Source organism: Phalaenopsis equestris, unplaced genomic scaffold (assembly GCF_001263595.1).
Source record: "Phalaenopsis equestris unplaced genomic scaffold, ASM126359v1 Scaffold000251, whole genome shotgun sequence".
NCBI lineage: Eukaryota > Viridiplantae > Streptophyta > Magnoliopsida > Asparagales > Orchidaceae > Phalaenopsis > Phalaenopsis equestris.
The window spans coordinates 2240610-2259145 of NW_018164693.1; the positions used below are offsets into that span (position 1 = coordinate 2240610).

The 18536-nt window shown below is 36.0% G+C and overlaps 2 protein-coding genes across 3 annotated transcripts in view; one reads left to right on the plus strand and one right to left on the minus strand.

Moving 5' to 3' along the window:
- Positions 1–992, plus strand: part of LOC110024231 (protein QUIRKY-like) — a 2571-nt gene extending 1579 nt beyond the window's left edge. Inside the window, exons 1-2 of the mRNA XM_020724078.1 lie at positions 1–532; positions 653–992. The exon at positions 1–532 is cut by the window's left edge and continues 1579 nt beyond it. Of these exons, the coding sequence (XP_020579737.1) occupies positions 1–532; positions 653–859 (739 nt within the window). The 3' untranslated portion in view covers positions 860–992. The remainder of the gene's footprint in view (positions 533–652) is intronic.
- Positions 993–4244: 3252 nt separating this feature from the next.
- On the minus strand, positions 4245–18536 carry LOC110024284 (proline--tRNA ligase, chloroplastic/mitochondrial). 2 transcript variants are annotated; one of them, XM_020724161.1, is made up of 11 exons: positions 18143–18536; positions 17999–18055; positions 17635–17745; positions 17423–17509; positions 17196–17309; positions 16909–17115; positions 10033–10170; positions 8641–8802; positions 7321–7520; positions 6457–6540; positions 4245–4380 (listed from the first exon to the last, which is right to left on the minus strand). In XM_020724161.1, exons 1-11 carry the CDS (start codon positions 18485–18487, stop codon positions 4245–4247), a joined length of 1641 nt encoding a protein of 546 aa, XP_020579820.1. In that variant the 5' UTR covers positions 18488–18536. The 2 variants fall into 2 exon arrangements, with proteins under 2 accessions (XP_020579820.1, XP_020579821.1); XM_020724162.1 differs by having other exon boundaries at positions 4345–4405.

An 18536-nucleotide genomic window follows, 5' to 3' on the forward strand; every position in this document is an offset into this window, starting at 1 on the left:
GCGGATGCCCGCCGCTAGAGTTTCGGCGATTCATTTAGGGAGGGCGGAGCCCTCGCTCCCGCGAGAGGTTGTGATGTGGATGCTGCAGGTATCGGATCCCCCTTTCAGTATGCGGCGCGTGAGAGCGAATTGGGGACGGATCGCGGCTGCGGCTGCGTGGATTGGCCATGGATTGCAATGGATGTCGCAGATCCGGGAATGGCGAAATCCTACGGCGACGATAATGGCGCACGTTGCAGCTTTGCTTCTGGTTTGGTTCCCAGATCTGATCGTGCCGGCGGTGGCGGCACATTTAGGATTGGTCGGAATATGGCGTTACCGGCGACGACCAAAGGTGCCTTTGGCGGCCGCAGCAGTAAGGGAATCGGAGGCGGCTGAGAGGGAAGATCTGGACGAGGAATTCGACGCTGTGCCAAGCGCGAAAGGAGAGGAGATAGTGAGGGCGAGGTATGAGAGGATGAGAGCAGTGGGAGTGAGGTTGCAGGCAATGATTGGGGATGCGGCAGCGCAAGCGGAGAGGGTTCAGGCGATGGTGTCGTGGGAGGATCCGCGGGCCACGGCTGTGTTTGTGGTGGGTTGTTTCGTGCTGGCAGTGGTGATGTATGTGGTGCCGGCAAGAAAGGGGGTGGTGGCCCCGGGGGTTTTTTTCATGGTGTCGTGGGAGGATCCGCGGGCCACGGCTGTGTTTGTGGTGGGTTGTTTCGTGCTGGCAGTGGTGATGTATGTGGTGCCGGCAAGAATGGTGGTGGTGGCCGCGGTGTTTTATTACATGCGGCACCCGGTGCTCCGGGGAAGGAGGCCACCAGCGGGGGTTAATTTCTTCAGGAGGTTGCCGTCTCGGGCTGATCGGATAATTTAGGTCATGGGATAATTTATGGTTTATTTGATTTTTTATTATAATTTATTTTTGAATTTAAATTGTTGGCGGTAGATTAATTTGAAACGCTATGATTTCCTCGGTTTAGCATTTTTAAAAGGGGGGACTTTGCATATTTATCACTTTGAAATTTATGTATTTTTGTTGAATAATAATTTATTTTTATTTAAAACAATAGGATTACTTTATATTTTATTATATATTATCTATTTGAATATTTTGTTGCATGCATTTATTTTTATTGTATTAAAAATAAATAAAAACAGCTGGACATAATTGATTAAAACAAATAAAAAGCTTTTTAGTTTTTATTCTAAAATATAACGCTTTTAAACTTTTAATGTACAAGTAATCAATTTAAATAATATTTTAAATTTTAAAGTTAAATTTATCTTAACATTAAACATTATACAAAATAATTAGTATTTTTTCTGTTTAATAAACTAAACAATATATATATATATATATTCATCAATGTTCTCTATTTAATTTTATCTATTTTTTTTATAATTTATATTAAGAAGATTTACATGCATGCCACTTAATTCATAAGTATTTACTAGTCCAACATTCGAACTTCAATTTTCTACATACATACATACATATATATAGCCGAAATGGTAGAATCACGTTGATTTTCATAAAAAAGCTATTAGGCACAACAATATCATTAATAACTTGATCGGTATAAGTTAAAAATATCTTAAATTAAGTAAATGTTTTTATTTATATTAATGACAAATGCATAACCAAATTTTTAATGATGCAAATTAACATAATTACCAAAAGCTAGATTGTCAATAGAAAACAAACAACACCCGTAAAATGCATGATAAATTTTTAAGAACCCATCTGTGTAGTGTACAGAAATATGGCTTATTGATTTTCCGCCGCTCTTCCTATTTCACATATTCTCCTTCTTCCCTTCTGTTTGCTGCATGTTCTCTATTTCTTCTTAGTATTAAAAGCAGAAAGGCTTCACAGCGTCAGTCTCAAAATCCAGAAAAATTATTACAGACACCGTCCATCACCTCATGCAGAAGTGCATGTGATGTCCGATCTGCACCGTTCATCACAACAAAGATGTACGACGATGGCTCCTATTTTGAATTTTTTTAAAAAAATTTGCTGTGATGGACGGTTGACCGTATAGAATAATTTTTCCAAAATCCATGGAAGAATCCAGCACATCAAAATTAGAACAAAGGAATGGCATCTCTGAATATAACAGACAAGCCAATCCCTCCCTTGCTCTATCAAGTTTTTGATTTCTAATATTCGAGCCATTGCAATACTTCCCTACCTATCAAAAATTATCCGCCGTGGAGATCTCAGATGATGAAGATCATCAAGGTCGACGGGTTCTTTGGCTTCTTGGACGGATTTATCATCCGCCCACCCAGCACCCTACCCAATTCTGAAGGAATGGCTCATCCAAATCCTGCATTCACTATCTGGACACTCATAGACCAATATCTTGCTGCTGCAATTCTTTCAACCATCTCCAACACAGTTCTCCCTTATCTCATGCATCTTAAAACATGTATGTAAAAGTAACAGTTTACAAGTAAAGATAATAGTTTACAAGTGCAAATCACCTAGTTTGATCACCCTCTTATAAGGATAGGAGTCAACAAGATTTATATGTTTAGAAGCTTAAACTAACTCCCCGATTAATGACCGCATTGATCCAGGATTCCAGCAGGAGGGTTTAATATTTAAAATCAAGTTTTTCCAAAATAACCAACTAAATATGTAAAGCAAAATTAATCACTTAAAAGCTAAAAGCAAAATTCATCTGCTCTCCGTAATAACTTGTCGAGGGTAACAAACTTTTAATTGACTTCAGCTCACGAAGAGCGAATGTCATATCAAATGTATCAATATATTCACAATCAAAGTCATTGCATGCTAGTAATGATGTGGCCTGAATCCTCCATCCGAGTGGTTCTCCCACCAAATGACACATCAAAGTAGTGATTACGACCAGAATCCTCTGAACAGGTGGTTGTCGTTAAATGACATCATTATATTACTGTCATAGTCGTAGCCCGTATGTTCCTCAATTGCTTTCTACCCTTTGAGTTGTGAGTCATACGGGAACAAATGATTGGCATAAATTCTTCTATTAGCTAAGGTCGGCATAAATTTATCCCCTTAAACAAACATCCGCCCCATATCTATAAAAATCTCTTAGACGACACAACTCATGGTTGCTGACAAGAATACTTATGTCAGGTTAGGTCGACTACCTCCTTTGACTAAGTAGGTAAGGGACCACGACGCCCCAAGATGACAAAAGCATGGGATCTTAATCAGGTTTCGTCTTCATTCCCCCATCATCCGCTTTAAGCTCTAAGTGGTAACTTTTATAATTTAAACCCTAAGTCTACTGCTATTGTATGTTCAATTTTCAATTCTTAATGATTAGCTTTAATCGAAAGTGCTCTGTTGTTATCAAAATGGGTAATTAATCTTAGGGTCTTGCGCCCATGGGAAACCTCCAACCTTAGATCAAAAAGTCCTCGCTAAATGAGGGTGAAATCTCTGGGTAATGTCTTATCTGCAATTCAATTTGCCTTCTAAAAATTCGACCCTTCAAAAGCTCTCAGCAAATCAAAACTAAAATAATGCAGAGAGTGTCCTGGGGAGCGTCGTCAAATTTTCAGAGCCCACACAATTGCCCCTACAACAATGGATGTCATATGGCCCAGGAGATTAGTACAAGAGTTTCAAGTAGATACTCAACAACCTATTACTATCTATTGTGATAATATATCTATTATGACTCTTGTTAAAAATAGTCTTTCACGCAAGAAAAAAACACATAGAGATTGATTATCACTTTATAAGAGAATGCATTCAATCAAAGGAAATCAATGTTACTCACATTCCCACCACCGATCAACCTTCTAACACTTCGGCTTATTATGCTGCGAAACAAGCTGACACTACCTATCAATGCTATCTGCTTGAGAGGGACTGTTAACAGTGCTCAAAATATTCAAGAAAGTACTTAGCTTAGATTCCTATTCTTGATGACCTATGTAAACTGTTGGGCCTATATAAGAACCCACTTGTGCAGTGTATTGTAACGTTCTCTTTTCCTGAGTGTTCTCTGTTTATTTTAACTATATATATATATATATTTAAAATACACTTTTTCATGCGTAGGTAAAATGAGTAAAAATTAAGTTTGTGATAGATATGTAAATACATAAGAATCAAGTGATATTTATGTAAATCTTTCATAATAATAATAATAATAATTGATAACTGGTCAGGAGATGAAAATAAACATGTAATTAAAATAATATTGATACTACAGCAGCACTCAATGACAAAGACAGAAAACAAATAAATTATATCAATATGATTTGGCAAAAATTGCATCAGCAGGATTACCGGTCATAAAACAGATTTTTGAGCCAACAGGTTGATCAAATGGGAAGCATCTTAACGTTGCTCCAGTTTCTTCTTTCACCTTCTGCTCCTCAACGTCGCTGGGAATCATCAACCAAGCATAAACTGCACTGTTAGTTATACACTGCCGGAGATAATGTTCATCTCAATCATGAAATATTTCAACAGCAGGATCTAAGTTTTTCACAATAAGTAATCAACGGTCTTCTGCTGGGCATTTTAATTAAAAGAAAAATCAATAGCAGGGTAGTATGTTCTGATGTTTATTTGGGATGGATGTAACCATCTATAAAAATAGTTAGGGTATTTACATATATGCCACTCAATTCCCATGCAATTGACATATTTAAGAGCTAAACTCTACATTTTACATTTATATCACGCATATTGAAGCTAAACATTTATTGAGAGGTTTGATGGAGAAGTATAGGTATAGAGAGAGTATAGAGAGAGTAAGGAGGATCTACGTATGATTTTTATTGATTTAGAAAAAGCTTACGATAAGCTTCCAAAAGAAGTCTTTTGAAGAGTTCTAGAGCAGAAAGATGTTGATTTGACTTATATTCAAGTCATTAAAGATATGTATACTAAAGTTGTTATTTGTGTTCGAATAGAAAGAGGATTGAACAAGTATTTTTCTATTTCAGTTGAATTACCATCAAGGATCGGCTTTAAACCCATATCTTTTTGCTTTAGTTATGGAATCCCTTTTTGTACATTTACAGGAGAATGTACATTGGTGTATGTTTTTTGCTGATGATATCCTTCTTTTGGATAAGATTAGAGAAAGAGTTCAAAAAAAAACTTGAATTATTGAATTATGGAGGCCTATTATGGAGGCCTATATTGGAGTCTAAAGGCTTTCATTTGAGTAGATCTAAAACTGAATACATGGAATGTAATTTTAGTAGTAGTAGCTCTAGCAATAGAGTTGTAATTATGGGTGATCAAATCATTAAAATGTATGAACGTTTTAGATATCTTGGATCTATTGTTCAAAGTGATGGTGATATAGATTGAGATGTTACTAGTACAATTCAAGTTGTTTGGTGTTGGTTTAAGTGGAGGAATGCTTTGGGCCTATTGCAGGCCTCTTGCATGATAGAAAAGTACTGCTTAGACTGAAAGGAAAATTTTATAAGATGATGGTGAGACCTGTAATGCTTTATGACAAAGAATATCGACCTTTAAAAGAGAAGCATAAAATAAAGTTAAGTATTGCAGAGATGAGAATGCTTAGGGGGATAAGTGGCTTGACACTTACAAGACAAAATGAGAAATGAATATATCCTTGATAAGGTTGGTGTAGCCAAGTGGCGGATAAGATTAGAGAGAGTCGTCTTAGATGGTTTGGTCACATTAAATGTCGATCATTAGACGATCATGTTAGGAGAGTAGATGCTTTAGATTTTACTTAAGTTAAAAAAGGAAGAGGTAGACCTAAAAAGACTTTAGCATATTGTATAAAAAATGATCTTAATCTATTAGAATTAAATGAAAACAAGACACTCAATAAGACAGAATGGAGAAAAAGAATTCATGTAGCCAATCCCACTTAGTAGGATAAAAGCTTCTTCTTGTTGTTGTTGTTGCTGTAGAAAAAAAGGGGAAAAACAAAACTCATGTAGAAAAAAAAACATGTTTTTTAAAAGTCACAGTAAGTGATGTGGGTATAATGGATTTTTTTAAGACAATAGACTTACTTTCTCATAACTAATATGCTCTAATAGACTGATCATGAAAAGATACTTCTCGTCAAAAAAATTTCTAGAAAATAGATAAAAAGTTGTAGTCAAATAGAAGTGTGTTTGTATTATGTAGTATTATGTAGTCACCGACTATTTATATGAGATCGTTTTAATCCCAAAGTTTATAACAGTGTCAAACTAGTCTCAGACTCTTTAAATTGGGGTTGAAATTGTCCCATAAAGGACTAATAGAGCTCAATTTGGGAATATTTTGGCACTTTTAAAAACTCTGGGACTATAACAGCCCAAGTAAATAGTCGTGGACTATTTTAACACTTTACACATACAATAGAACTGTGAAAAAATAGTCTTCACAGGCCTTTGGGTCGGCCCAAGTTACCTCTATCACAGAGCCCTATATTATTTATTTATTTATTTATTATACAAAACATGGATTATAATTCTTACCTTGCCGACCAAGGACCCCTTGCCCATTTTCCTTGGGAAATTGCTTCCTTCAACTCTTCATAAGATCTCACATCCACTATATTTCTGTCAAAAATCATTATGCTTTCAGAAAAAACAAAATTCAATTTTACAAACATAAAGAGCATTTGAGAAATCAAAATCATTTTCTTGATTAAGATAAGTTGGGCAATGAGCTGATTTTTCCCCAACAGAGAGTTTCTCATTTGTTTTGGGTGTTTTCTGATACTACTAAAGAGAAGATCAACAAAAACTTGCAGTAAAACAAAAGAATTATGCAAATGATTATGATATCGATCTTTAAAACAAGGAAAATATACATTTATAACATTTCAACCATAGATTCATAATCATAGATAAGTGGAAACAAAAAAAGGCATTGAGTACAAGCACTAAAACTAGATGGAACCTAACAGAGCCCTATTCAAACCATATTAGAAGACATTTGTAAAGAAAATTTCAAGCATATTAGCATACACATTATCGTTCCAGGTAGAAATTACTTCAGAAGCTTGAATGTTAAGAAAATTTAGGGAAAATTACATATGTAGCATAAAATTCTCATGTAGTTACATATCTCACACCTAAACTTTGATATTTACAGACGGCACTTTGGTGCTCTAAACTTACGCATGAAATGGTGTATTTTACTTTTAAGAAGTGGTAATAGTGCTATTTTTTTTATGTGATATTAAATTTTTGATGAGATGTGAAAGATTTGAGTGTTATGTATGTAAATATGAAAGTTTAAGTGTCAGATATGTAAATACATAAGAACTGTGTACTATGTATGTAAATGCCCCACAAAATTTAAGTTTAAATAAAGAACAAAAGCGGAATTTTAACCTGTCACGAAACAGTGTGGCGCTTCGAAGAAGTGATGCTTGAACATCTTCCAACCTGCTCTTCACATGGTTTATCAACATTGAAGGCTCCATACATATCCCGAAATCCTTACCGAGTTTTCCGGGCACATCTCTCCGACTTACCACCACACTACCATCGGCAACTTCACGAGGACCAATTTCAATCCTCACGGGAACACCCTGAATAAAGGTTATTAGTTATCAGTACCTAAATTTGCATAAGGACTAAGAAAAAAATATGTATAAATTTTGGATAATTTATATAGATACCAACTCAATTCCAATGTATTTACATATTCAACTCCTAAACTTCAGTTTCTACATTCACGCCCCTTAACCTATGCATAAAAAGTGTATTTCATTTTTTAATCGTTAAAATGGTGGTATTTTTTATGTGATATGAAAGTTGAGTGCTATAAACGTAAAAATTTGAAGTATGCGTTGGATATGTAAATACATAGGAATTAGATGGTATGTATGTATGTCCCATAAATTTTTAAGTATGGAAGTTTCATTAGCTGCAAAAAATATATCAAGCAAGTATTAGGAACATAATGCATTAAATAAGCACTACCCAGTATCCCCATTAATGGAGCATACCACCAACGGATGGATACAAGCTCAAGGGAGATTTTCTTCTGTCAATAAACCAATATCCTCACTTCTAAATTAAACATATGTAGCACACAATTCTTATGTATTCACATCTCTCACACCTAAACTTTGATATTTACATACTTACCACTTTGGTGCTCTAAACTTATGCATGAAAAGGTGTATTTCATTTTTAGAAAGTGGTAATAATGCTATCTTTGATGTTATATTAAAGAATTGAGTGCTATGTGTATAAATATGAAAGTTTACATGTGAGAAATGTAAAAACACCTAAACTTCAGTTTTACATAAATGCCACCATACTTTAGCATAAAAAGGTGTATTTGACTTTTAATAGTTAAAATGGTGGTATTTTTTATGTTATATGAAAGATTTTAGTGGTATAAATGTAAAAATTGAAGTATAGGTGTTAGATATGTAAATACATAGGAATTAGGTGGTATGTAGGTAAATGCCCCGTAAATTTTTGGGTAGGGAAGTTGCATTAACTGCAAAATATATATTAAGCAAGCATTAGGAACAGAATACGTCAAATAAGCACTATTGCTGCGCATCCTCATTAATGGAGCTACCATCAAGATGGATACAGACCAAGCTTGAGATTTTCTGCTGTCAATGAGCCAATACTCACTTTTAAAATAAATACACAGCCAAAGATTGGTAAGAGAGCCGATTTAATTCTTACTTTTAATTCCCAAAAATTAAATTTCCATCCCGGAGTCCTCTGTTCTGAGCCATCAATTTTGACTCTGATATCTGCTGATTTCAGGGTTTGTTCGACAGTCACAGCAGTACTAAGAACTCCAATTTTCTCGTCATCTTTCTTCCAAATTGGTACTATTACAACCTGAATTGCATGCATTAACAGAAATAAAGTTCAGTATATTAAAAGGAGCAAAGTGTCAAGATAGTCCCTTGACGATTTACATGAGGCTATTTTAGTCTCAGAGCTCATATAAGTGTCAAATTAGTCTCCAATTTCTTCAAACAACTTCACAAAACCATGCAAGATATAAGATAAGATCTCATCGAAGGCTATCTCCTTCTGTCATCTTACCAAAGATTTGAGAAGACAAACAAGCCCTAGTATTGAAAGGATTCATTGCATTAATCTTGTAAAATTGATAATATTTTATGTAAAATTGACCTAAATTTCTTGTCAAAGCTTCCAAAATTTTCTTATCCAAGGTTTTCTAAAGTGTTGTAGATTTCTATCCAAGAAATGGATATGGTATGAATCACTAAAAAGCATGAAGTGGTTGGCTAGGCCAATAATGAGAATTTCAATAAGAGGCTACCATACACTGTCATGATTCGAATGCTCTTTCTGAAGAGATTTGATTCAAAACTAGTATATCTCAGAGGTTCAATATTTGGAAATTTTTATAGGTTTCGCCTGTGTCAATAAACAATCTGAAATATCTCTAGAGTTTTAGAAAAGGTCCAATTGAAGCAACTTCCATCACAGCTCAGAAGATCAATTTAAATAGATGGAGAAATGTTTTCCAAACAACCTCATATATAATAATGTCATTGCAAATCCTCCAATGCAATAGAAAATTATATAAATGCGAGGATGAAGTTGAAACTCTCTTATTCAACAACAACAACGACAACAAGCCTTTATCCGACTAATTGGGGTCCAGTGACTCCTTGCAAGAGGCCATTTTAATCCCAAAGTTTATGAAACTGGTAATATAGTCCCCAGTTTTTTTTTAATATGGGTTGAAATAGTTCCAATGAGGACTATTTTAGCCCCAGTTAAAATAGTATTAGGACTAATTTAACGCTTTTATAAACTCTGATTAAAATGATCCCATATAAATAGTAAGGGGACAATTTTGGCACTTTACACCTCATTAATGATAAGCCGAAATCTGAAAAAATAATAATAATAATAAATATTCATAATATTTTAAACTTAGAAACAGCCAGTAGATATACCACAATATGCAAAACCTTATATTATGGAAAATTACAGGATGGTTCAACAGCATTCTTTCAACTGAAAATAAAATCTGATGGAGGCCCGGCTAACAAATGCAAACGTAAGCACGATAAGAAGAAAGGGATTTACCTGTACCGGAGCAAGCCTGGGAGGAAGCATTAAGCCAGCATCATCCCCATGAGTCAAGATAATACCACCAATAAAGCGAGTACTAATAGCCCAAGAAGTTTGCCAAACATGTTGCCTCTGTCCATTTTCATCTGTGAACTGACAGATTTGTTGAGAGATATATCAGTGTGCATGCAAAAAAATGCAATTATTATTTTGAAGATTGACATGCATGCCACTCAATTCTTATGTAATTACATATATAACACCTAGAATTTAATTTTTACATACGCGTCACCCTGAATATGCATGAAAATGTGTATTTCACTTAAAATAGTGGTACTTTTGATGTGATATGAAAACTTTGGGTGATAAAAATGTAAAAGAGAAAATTTTAGGTGTTAGATATGTAAAGAATAGGAATTGGGTGGTATGTATGTAAATGCTCTTTTTTAATTTAGGCAACTGACACTGCAGGTCAACTTTCGCTCTTTCAAATAAACGGTTTCTATAGAAAGATACAAAATAAAAATCAAACATGAACCACTCTAGAATACCTCCCGTTAAGCATATTCTCATACACAGTTTCCCACCTCTTGTACCTATAAACTTACATTTAATAGATAGTTATAGGTAATTGATTAACTAACGCTAGCATTAGCGTCAATCATTAAAAAAAGAGAGTAAGATGGTGCCCTTTGTATAGAACTTATGTGAAATCACACATGAAACAGACCTTCAAATTTAAGACTGTTCAGAATTTCTGTGAAATCACACATGAAACCGACCTATTGATAATAACAAAATCATTAACCAAGTTTTCAATCCCAATTTCAATTTTAGCCCAATCATAAAAGTTTATTTTTTATGGTTTCCATAGCTATTGATGTACTTTTGGTAATTAGCTTTATGGTTCAAATTGGGTATCACACTCAATAACTAAATTAATGTTAAAACACAAAAAGTATATATTTATAATTTAATATTTTCAAAATGACTTCTGCATAAATTTTTAATTTAAATATATTTTAAGAATAAACAAAGAAATTAATACAATTGTATCAAATGTTAAAAATTAACATTTCAATATTTAAAATATTTAAAAATTTTGGGAGCTTTAAATCAGCATGATTAGTAATTACTAAGTGTATATTCAGATATTAGCAATTTAGCCTTTTAAGTTTGAACTTTAAAAAAATATTCATGTGAGTATATTAGAAATTGGCTTGCAATAAGCCATTTAGTTTGCTGAAAAATGAAAACAAAGTCAAATGACTGTAATGTAAAATACATGTGGTATAAAACAAATGCACAATATTACATTTTTTGTGTTTGATTTGAAATAAAACGATTCCCATGTAAAGCCTGATGGTGAAATTTGACAGTGGGGCAGCAGCTACAACCTGCAACAACAGTGGCATAGTCAGCAATGACTGACTGAAGACAGCTAGTAGCGGTGGTGTCTGGTGATATTTGTCATCAATAGTGGAAGTGGCAGGCTACCATAGGCGGTGGGGGTGCGGGTGGCCAGTAATAGTGGACACTGAATGCGGTGGTTGAGGTGGTCGGCAGCTACAATGGGCAACAGCGGGTCGCAGTATATTTAGAAGTTAGCAAAATTAGCAGATTTTGAAATATACCAAAAATTGTCTAAGGGTGAGTTTCAATCTGCTCAAAATTTTACTTGTGTTTATGTTCTATTAAACTAAAAACCTGCATTCATAAAAGCCCTGTATTTACACCCAAAATCTTCAAAACCAAATAAACCATAAATGTAAAATTTCCTACGGACTAGTCTCGAATAGGCTCGAATCTTAGAGTTTGTTCCTTGTCCATCCATTTAGGTATATTGGTTGTTTCTAAGTTGCAATATCAGCATATAGCTATGAGGGCACAGCTTAAACATTGAAATGACAAAGTTTTGAATCTCAATGATACCGGAGTTAACCCAAATCACGACGCAAAATGACGAATTTTATTATTGAATTAGACGAGGATACAATGAACTTAAAAGAAAGTAAAATAACCACACAAAGCAAAAGTGCAGAAAGAATTGTACACAAACGACACAAAAACGAAGACATAAACTAACGCGGGAGCTTTCCCGGATGTAGGTGTGACTATAGACTGTAGCAGCTACAGTAACTGTGGTCCAACCCCTCTCCCCATTTTTATTACATTTTCTCTCCTAATATTGCTTTCTTTATCCATGAAATCCCCTATCATAAATCCTTGTCTATTATAATACTTCTTTTTATTCTATTTCCAAATTGAAAGCATTGCCTAAGGATTGCTTTTTCTTAGAAAAGAAGATTTTTTATGATTGTTGATTTCGATTACTGCCCTTGAGGCATTTTTCCCCTCCAGGGGCTGTACCCGACGGCGAAAAAGTGCTTCGTCTATAAGTCGTCTGAGGTGGTGACCGTCTTCAAGGCTTCAGGTGGTGTTTCAGCTGTAGCTCGACCCTGACAAAACATTTTATCTTTCCACAACCATCTGATCCCCTTCCTGATGTTGGTCACCCCGTCCTATCACCTGTCAGCTTGTTGCCCTCGTTGTCAAACTCCCTCTAGCCCTTCCAGAACCTGTCATAAGCCCTCCCAACCCATCCAGACCTGACCGCAACCCTCTCAAGCCTTCCCCCATCCTGCTGTAGCCGTTTCCTGCTCTTTCCAACGCCGCAGCAGCCCGTCCCCAGCAGCACAGCAGCTGTCGCAACCCCTCCATCAGATCTACCTGCTATTGTAACCCTTATTAGAGTCTATGTTGTGTATTTATGTTTGTGTTGTTGTTTTGTTGTTGTTATTTTATATTTTCAAGCATGGTATCTGTAATCCTTTCAATTTTAGAAATTATTTGTTTTTCATTGTGATTTTAGTTTCCTCCAGTATCATTTGGTATCAAAGCTAGCCCAACCCTAGTCCTATGCTAAGATCTCTAGCATTCGCCCCTACTCAAGCCACCCTCACCAAAATTTTCCTGTTCTAAAAGCTTCGAGGAATGAAGTTAAAGCTCCCCCCGCCCCCCCGTAGATTGACGCGGAAGCTTCCCCGGATCACGATAATGTAGATGCTACAGTGTCGCGAATGAGTTACTGCAGCAGCTACAATAACCGCGAAACAACCTTTTTCCCGCCTTTTCTTTCCTTTTTCTCTCCTAATATTTCTTTCTTTTTCCATGAAATCCCTTATTATAAATCCTTGTCTATTATAGTACTTCATTTTATTCTATTTCTTAATTGAAAGCATTGTCCCTAATCTCTCTTATATAGAGGGGGCGTTTTTTGCTTAGGAGAGGAGGTTTTTGATTACTGTTGATTTAGTTACTGCCCTTGAGGTATTCTTCCACTATTGGAGTTGTACCCGACAGCTAGAAGGAGCTCCGATTGTAACTCGTCTGAGGTGGTGAGCGTCTCCAATGGTGATGCTCAGGCTGTAGCTCGACCTTGACGAGACATTTTATCTTTCCGCAACCCTCCAACTCTTTTCCTGTCGCTGGCCACCCTGTCCTACCGCTTGCCAGCTTGTTGCCCTCACAATTGAATTCCTTCTAGCCCTTCCCAAACCTGCCATAAGCCCTCCCAACCCATCCAAACCTGACCGCAACCCTCCCAGACCTCCCACCATCCTGTTGTAGCAGTTTCCAACCCTTCCCAACGCTACAGCAGACCGACCCGAGCAGCCCAGCAGCTATCGCAACCCCTCCATCAGATCTACCTTCTATCATAACCCTTAATGGAGTTTGTATTGTGTCTTTATGATTGTGTTGTAGTTTTGTTGTGGTTATTTTATGTTTTCAAGCGTCATGTTTGTAATCCTTTCAATTTTAGCAATTTTTTTTTTTTTGTGGTCCGGGTTTCCTCCAGTATCATAAACAATCTCGACGAAGAGGAACTCTAGGGTGATGGTGCAAAGCAAACAACTACAATGAAGGAGGAGAGGTGTCGGGCTACTATAGAGGCGTCGAACCACAACTGGAGGAAGTGGAGAAGCCATAAATGGCCGGAATCCGGAACAGCTGATCGCGGTCTGCAGGGAAGCTACAGAGAGGTGGTGTGGCGGCTGGAGGAGGAAGAGGGGCAATGGGCAGGATGGCCGAGAGGCAACTGAAAGAGCTAGGAAGAGGCAGGGCGGGTGCGGCCTGCAAGGAAGCTGCAGGGAGATCGGTGGGGGCTTGTAGGAAGGCAGGGGAGGAGATGTGGTGGCATGTTGTAGGATTGAGAAGCGGTAAACAGCAGCAGGGAGGGTGGATGGACAGAAAAATATCTAGGCAGGGTCGAGCTATAGCTGTAGCATCACCCGGACTCGTGGAAACGATCACCACCTCGGACGAGGGACGGCCGGAGTATTACCTCAACGTCGGATACTGCCGTCGAAGGTAAAATACCAAGGCTAAAACCTGAATTTAGATATCAAGAATAAGGAGAAAATCCCAACAAACTAATTTTAACAAAATCATGTTGCGATGAAGATCGCATAAGAATACAAAAATGTAAGACCAAACGGCATTTATGCCACAGCCACTAATAAAAAAAAATGGAAACATCATGCATAAGGCAGTCAATCTTGCTCCAAATCAAAATATTGCAAATATCGCAAAAGAATACAAAAAAATTGTAAGAAGGTAAATTTTATGTACAACAAACTGAAGTCCACTAACAAAAGCCTCCAAGAGGAGTCATAGAAGCCATTAAAAGAAATGAAATAATGGATCTCATAAAGAAGTCGTGGGATGAAAACATTGAGGAAACCGTTGGAGAAAATTACAAAAGAGGATGCAAAAACACAAGGGGAGCATCAAACAAAACTGCCCAAGAAGAGAAGTTACAATTCGAAAGAGGCAAAAGTCATGGAAGAGAAGAGTCGTTATGAATTAAGGAGTGTGTGTCATTAAACAGATAAATGATAAACCAAAAATGATAGCAAACAATTAGGATCCCTATGGATCAAACAATATAACCACTATAAAAAGTAAATAATAGCAAAAATAACCTCAAAAAAGTGGTAAGCATTGAATAACTATAATAGACCAACACATTGACATAGCATGCCAAAAAGACCAAAATAAAAACATCGCCACTTGATGTGCAGATTGGTTCTCGGTGAAGGAGAAGGTAAGAATAAAAAATATACACAGTATACCATATCAACTATGCCAAAAAGAATTTGGCAAGCTGGTATAATGATAAAGCAAGAAAATTATAAATGGATAACAAGCTCTATCTTAGTATAAAGATCCCGATACAATGAAAGAAATAATGATATAGAATTTCTTAAGGCCTAAAATTCTCAAAATATTTCTAAATGAGGTGGAAAAAATCATACAACAAGCATGTATATTCACAAAACCCAAGCTATTACGCCAAAACAGTTGTTAAATACCTTTACAAAAAATAAAAAGTGATTGAAATAAAGCTAGCAAAAGTTTTATGGTCTTCTACTACAAATTAAAAATTACAATAAAGAACAATGAAAGTCGTGGACATCATTGAAACCTTGACAAAATTTTATATTGTAATTAGTGATGGAATCAGGGGATGACTGCAGGGGTGCTCGTCACCACTAGATTTTTACTATAATTCTTTAATATCATATAACATACTAAAAATTTTGCCCTTCCAAACTTAAATACTTAATTATAATTTAATAGTCATGTTTATAATAGGTTTAAGAAAATTTAAAAATAGAAAAATTTTAACATAAATACTTCGCCTCTTGACTTTTTTAGTCTGTCACCACCCCTTCCTTAGATTTTGGCTCCGCTGCTAACTTTGTGATGAATCAAACCAAACATGATCTCTTTTTTAACTATACGCTGAAAAAGATAGTTGAATAGAACAATAATAATGAGAACAATACAAAAGGAAAAACAAAAGAAAACACCATAAAAGTAAGTCACAACTTTGTGCTAAAAAAGATAGTTCAAATATAACAATAATAATGAGAACAATAAAAATGAAAAAACAAAAGAAAATATCATAAAAGTAAGTCACAATTTTGTACAAAAGAGAACGTCATAAGATTCTTTAAGTTTCTTACTTGACCAAAGGATATGAATCCAATAAATAGTAAAAATAAAGATCAAGTTATCCAACGGAAATATATATTCAAGCATTTAATGAGTTCTACGCATACATCAAATTACAAAAGTAATGAGAAACATCCTCAATGACTTCAACAGTAATCAAATTCCCGAACTACATAAAAGTTCACCATCCGTTTACAATGCCCCAACAACCGAAGATTGATACAATTTCATAAGCAGAGTAAATACATTATAAAAAGAGCCAAAAACTAGCAACATTAAAAAATGGAAAAATCCAAGCAAAACAATAGGAAATTTGGATTAGCACAATAAGGAGATGCACATCAAAAGATAAAGATATGCGCATAAACACAATAAAGAGCCACAAACATTATTGCAATCTTGATAATAAGTTAACATCATATACATGTATGTGATGCACTATTTAAACTGAAAATTGAAAATGAAAACAAATTTAAATTTAAATTTATAGAAGGAAAATTCACATACATAGCACACAATTCTAATGTATTTACATATATCTCACCCGAAATTTCATATTTATATACATAGCACTTTGGTGCTTTATACCAATGAATGAAAAGGTGTATTTCATTTTTCAAAAGTGGTAGAAGCACAAATCTTTATATGATATTAAAGATTTCATTGTTGGGTATCTAACTATGGAAGTTTAGGTGTGAGATATGTAAATAGAAAAGAATTGTGTGCTGCGAAAGTAAATTCCCTTTTATAAACATACATTGGTCAAATTGATCATTATAACACAAGCATAGTTTGTTTTTCACAACACTAAACATTGAAATTTGCATAAATGACTTAGTTATAACAAAAATAATGTTCAAACTTTAGCACCTGAGTTTCAAACGCACGAGAGAAATTCTGTCCAAGGTTATGGCTAGTTCCTGCTTGCAAAGCTTTTCTGTCACCCATCATGGCTTCGATTGTATAGGTACAGGAAGCACCAGCAAATGTCTCTGCCTTCGATTTTCTACCTGCAATAACAGGTATTGCAGCTTGCTCATAAGCAAATTTTTTATACACATCAATCATCAGCAATGCCTGCGGCACAGCAAGATAGAGGACTATATCAAATATACAGAAAACTCAATGTCATGTTGAGCAGGGAAGCGGATGCCCACCTCTTTTTCAGCCTCTTCAGCAGTGGCATGGGCAGTATGCCCTTCCTGCCACAAAAACTCAAGAGTCCTTATAAATGGTTTTGTCCTCATTTCCCATCTTGTCACATTAGCCCACTAAGAGATGCAGTATATACACAAGAATAATGGCAAATTTCAAATAATTGTGCAGCAAAAGGCAGCAACTTTCAAATTTAACAAAAGAGGACAAAAATAATACTGGAACCTGCCTGGTTAATCATCATAGGAAGATCACGATAGCTCTGAATCCACTGAGTAAACATGTGATTCACAATTGTTTCACTAGTCGGCCTTACCTGCCATAGTAAAGTATATGAAGTTAGAGTAGTGAACATGTCGATAAAGATAACAGTTTCAAAGTAGAAACTAATATTGATCTTCAAAAAGAGAGATGGTTAACATGATTTCTTAAATAGAATACCACAAGTTTTTCTTCAAGCTCCTTTCCTCCTCCAATGGTCACTACTGCTAGTTCTGGGCTAAAACCTTCAACATGACTGGCCTCCTTTTCTATAAATGAGTACGGTATGAACTGAAGCAAAAGATTAATTAAATAAAACATAAAATCAGAAGGGAAAAAATCAGCGCACTGCCTAAGGAAACTTGCCACATATATTGGGAAAAGCAATCCTCACTATAATTTTTATGTCACAATAACAACTAAAAAAGTAAACAATATATATTTTCTTCGTGTTACTGTGGGAAGCAAACAGCACAATCAGCACACATTCTCATAAAACAAAACTGAACACAATATGTGCGCGGGCAATCGAAAAATCACGCACCTGAGGGAAGTACATGTTACTGTGACCGGTCTCCTTAAACTTAGCATTCAAATAATCCTACAACAGACCAGAAACCCCAACCCAAATCAGAATAAACTTGAACGCAAACTGACAGAATGAAAAAAAACTTCATAACAACAAAACCTGTATCGCTTCCCATATAGCGTATCCATACGGCCGGATTACCATGGTGCCGCGTACAGGACCGTAATCGGCGAGCTCTGCCCTGGCGATGACATCAAGGTACCAGGCATTGAAGTCCACCGAGCGCGGGGTTAATGTCCCCTCATGGGCCGACAAGGGTTTTCGATCCAACGCCCTTAGAGAAGAGGGCAAAGGCGGCTCCTCCGCCTCCGGCGCTTCCTCCTTGGTTATGAGGGAAGCGCGGAGCTTGGAGGAAACGGGAACCCTATATGGATAGTAGGAGGAGCGAAGGTTGGGATGGGGGTAGAAGAAGAGGTGGAGCGAGGGAAGGCAGAGAGCCATCATGGCAATGGTAAGGATTACAGGTGAGTTGTGATTGCCGTTTGAAGGAAGT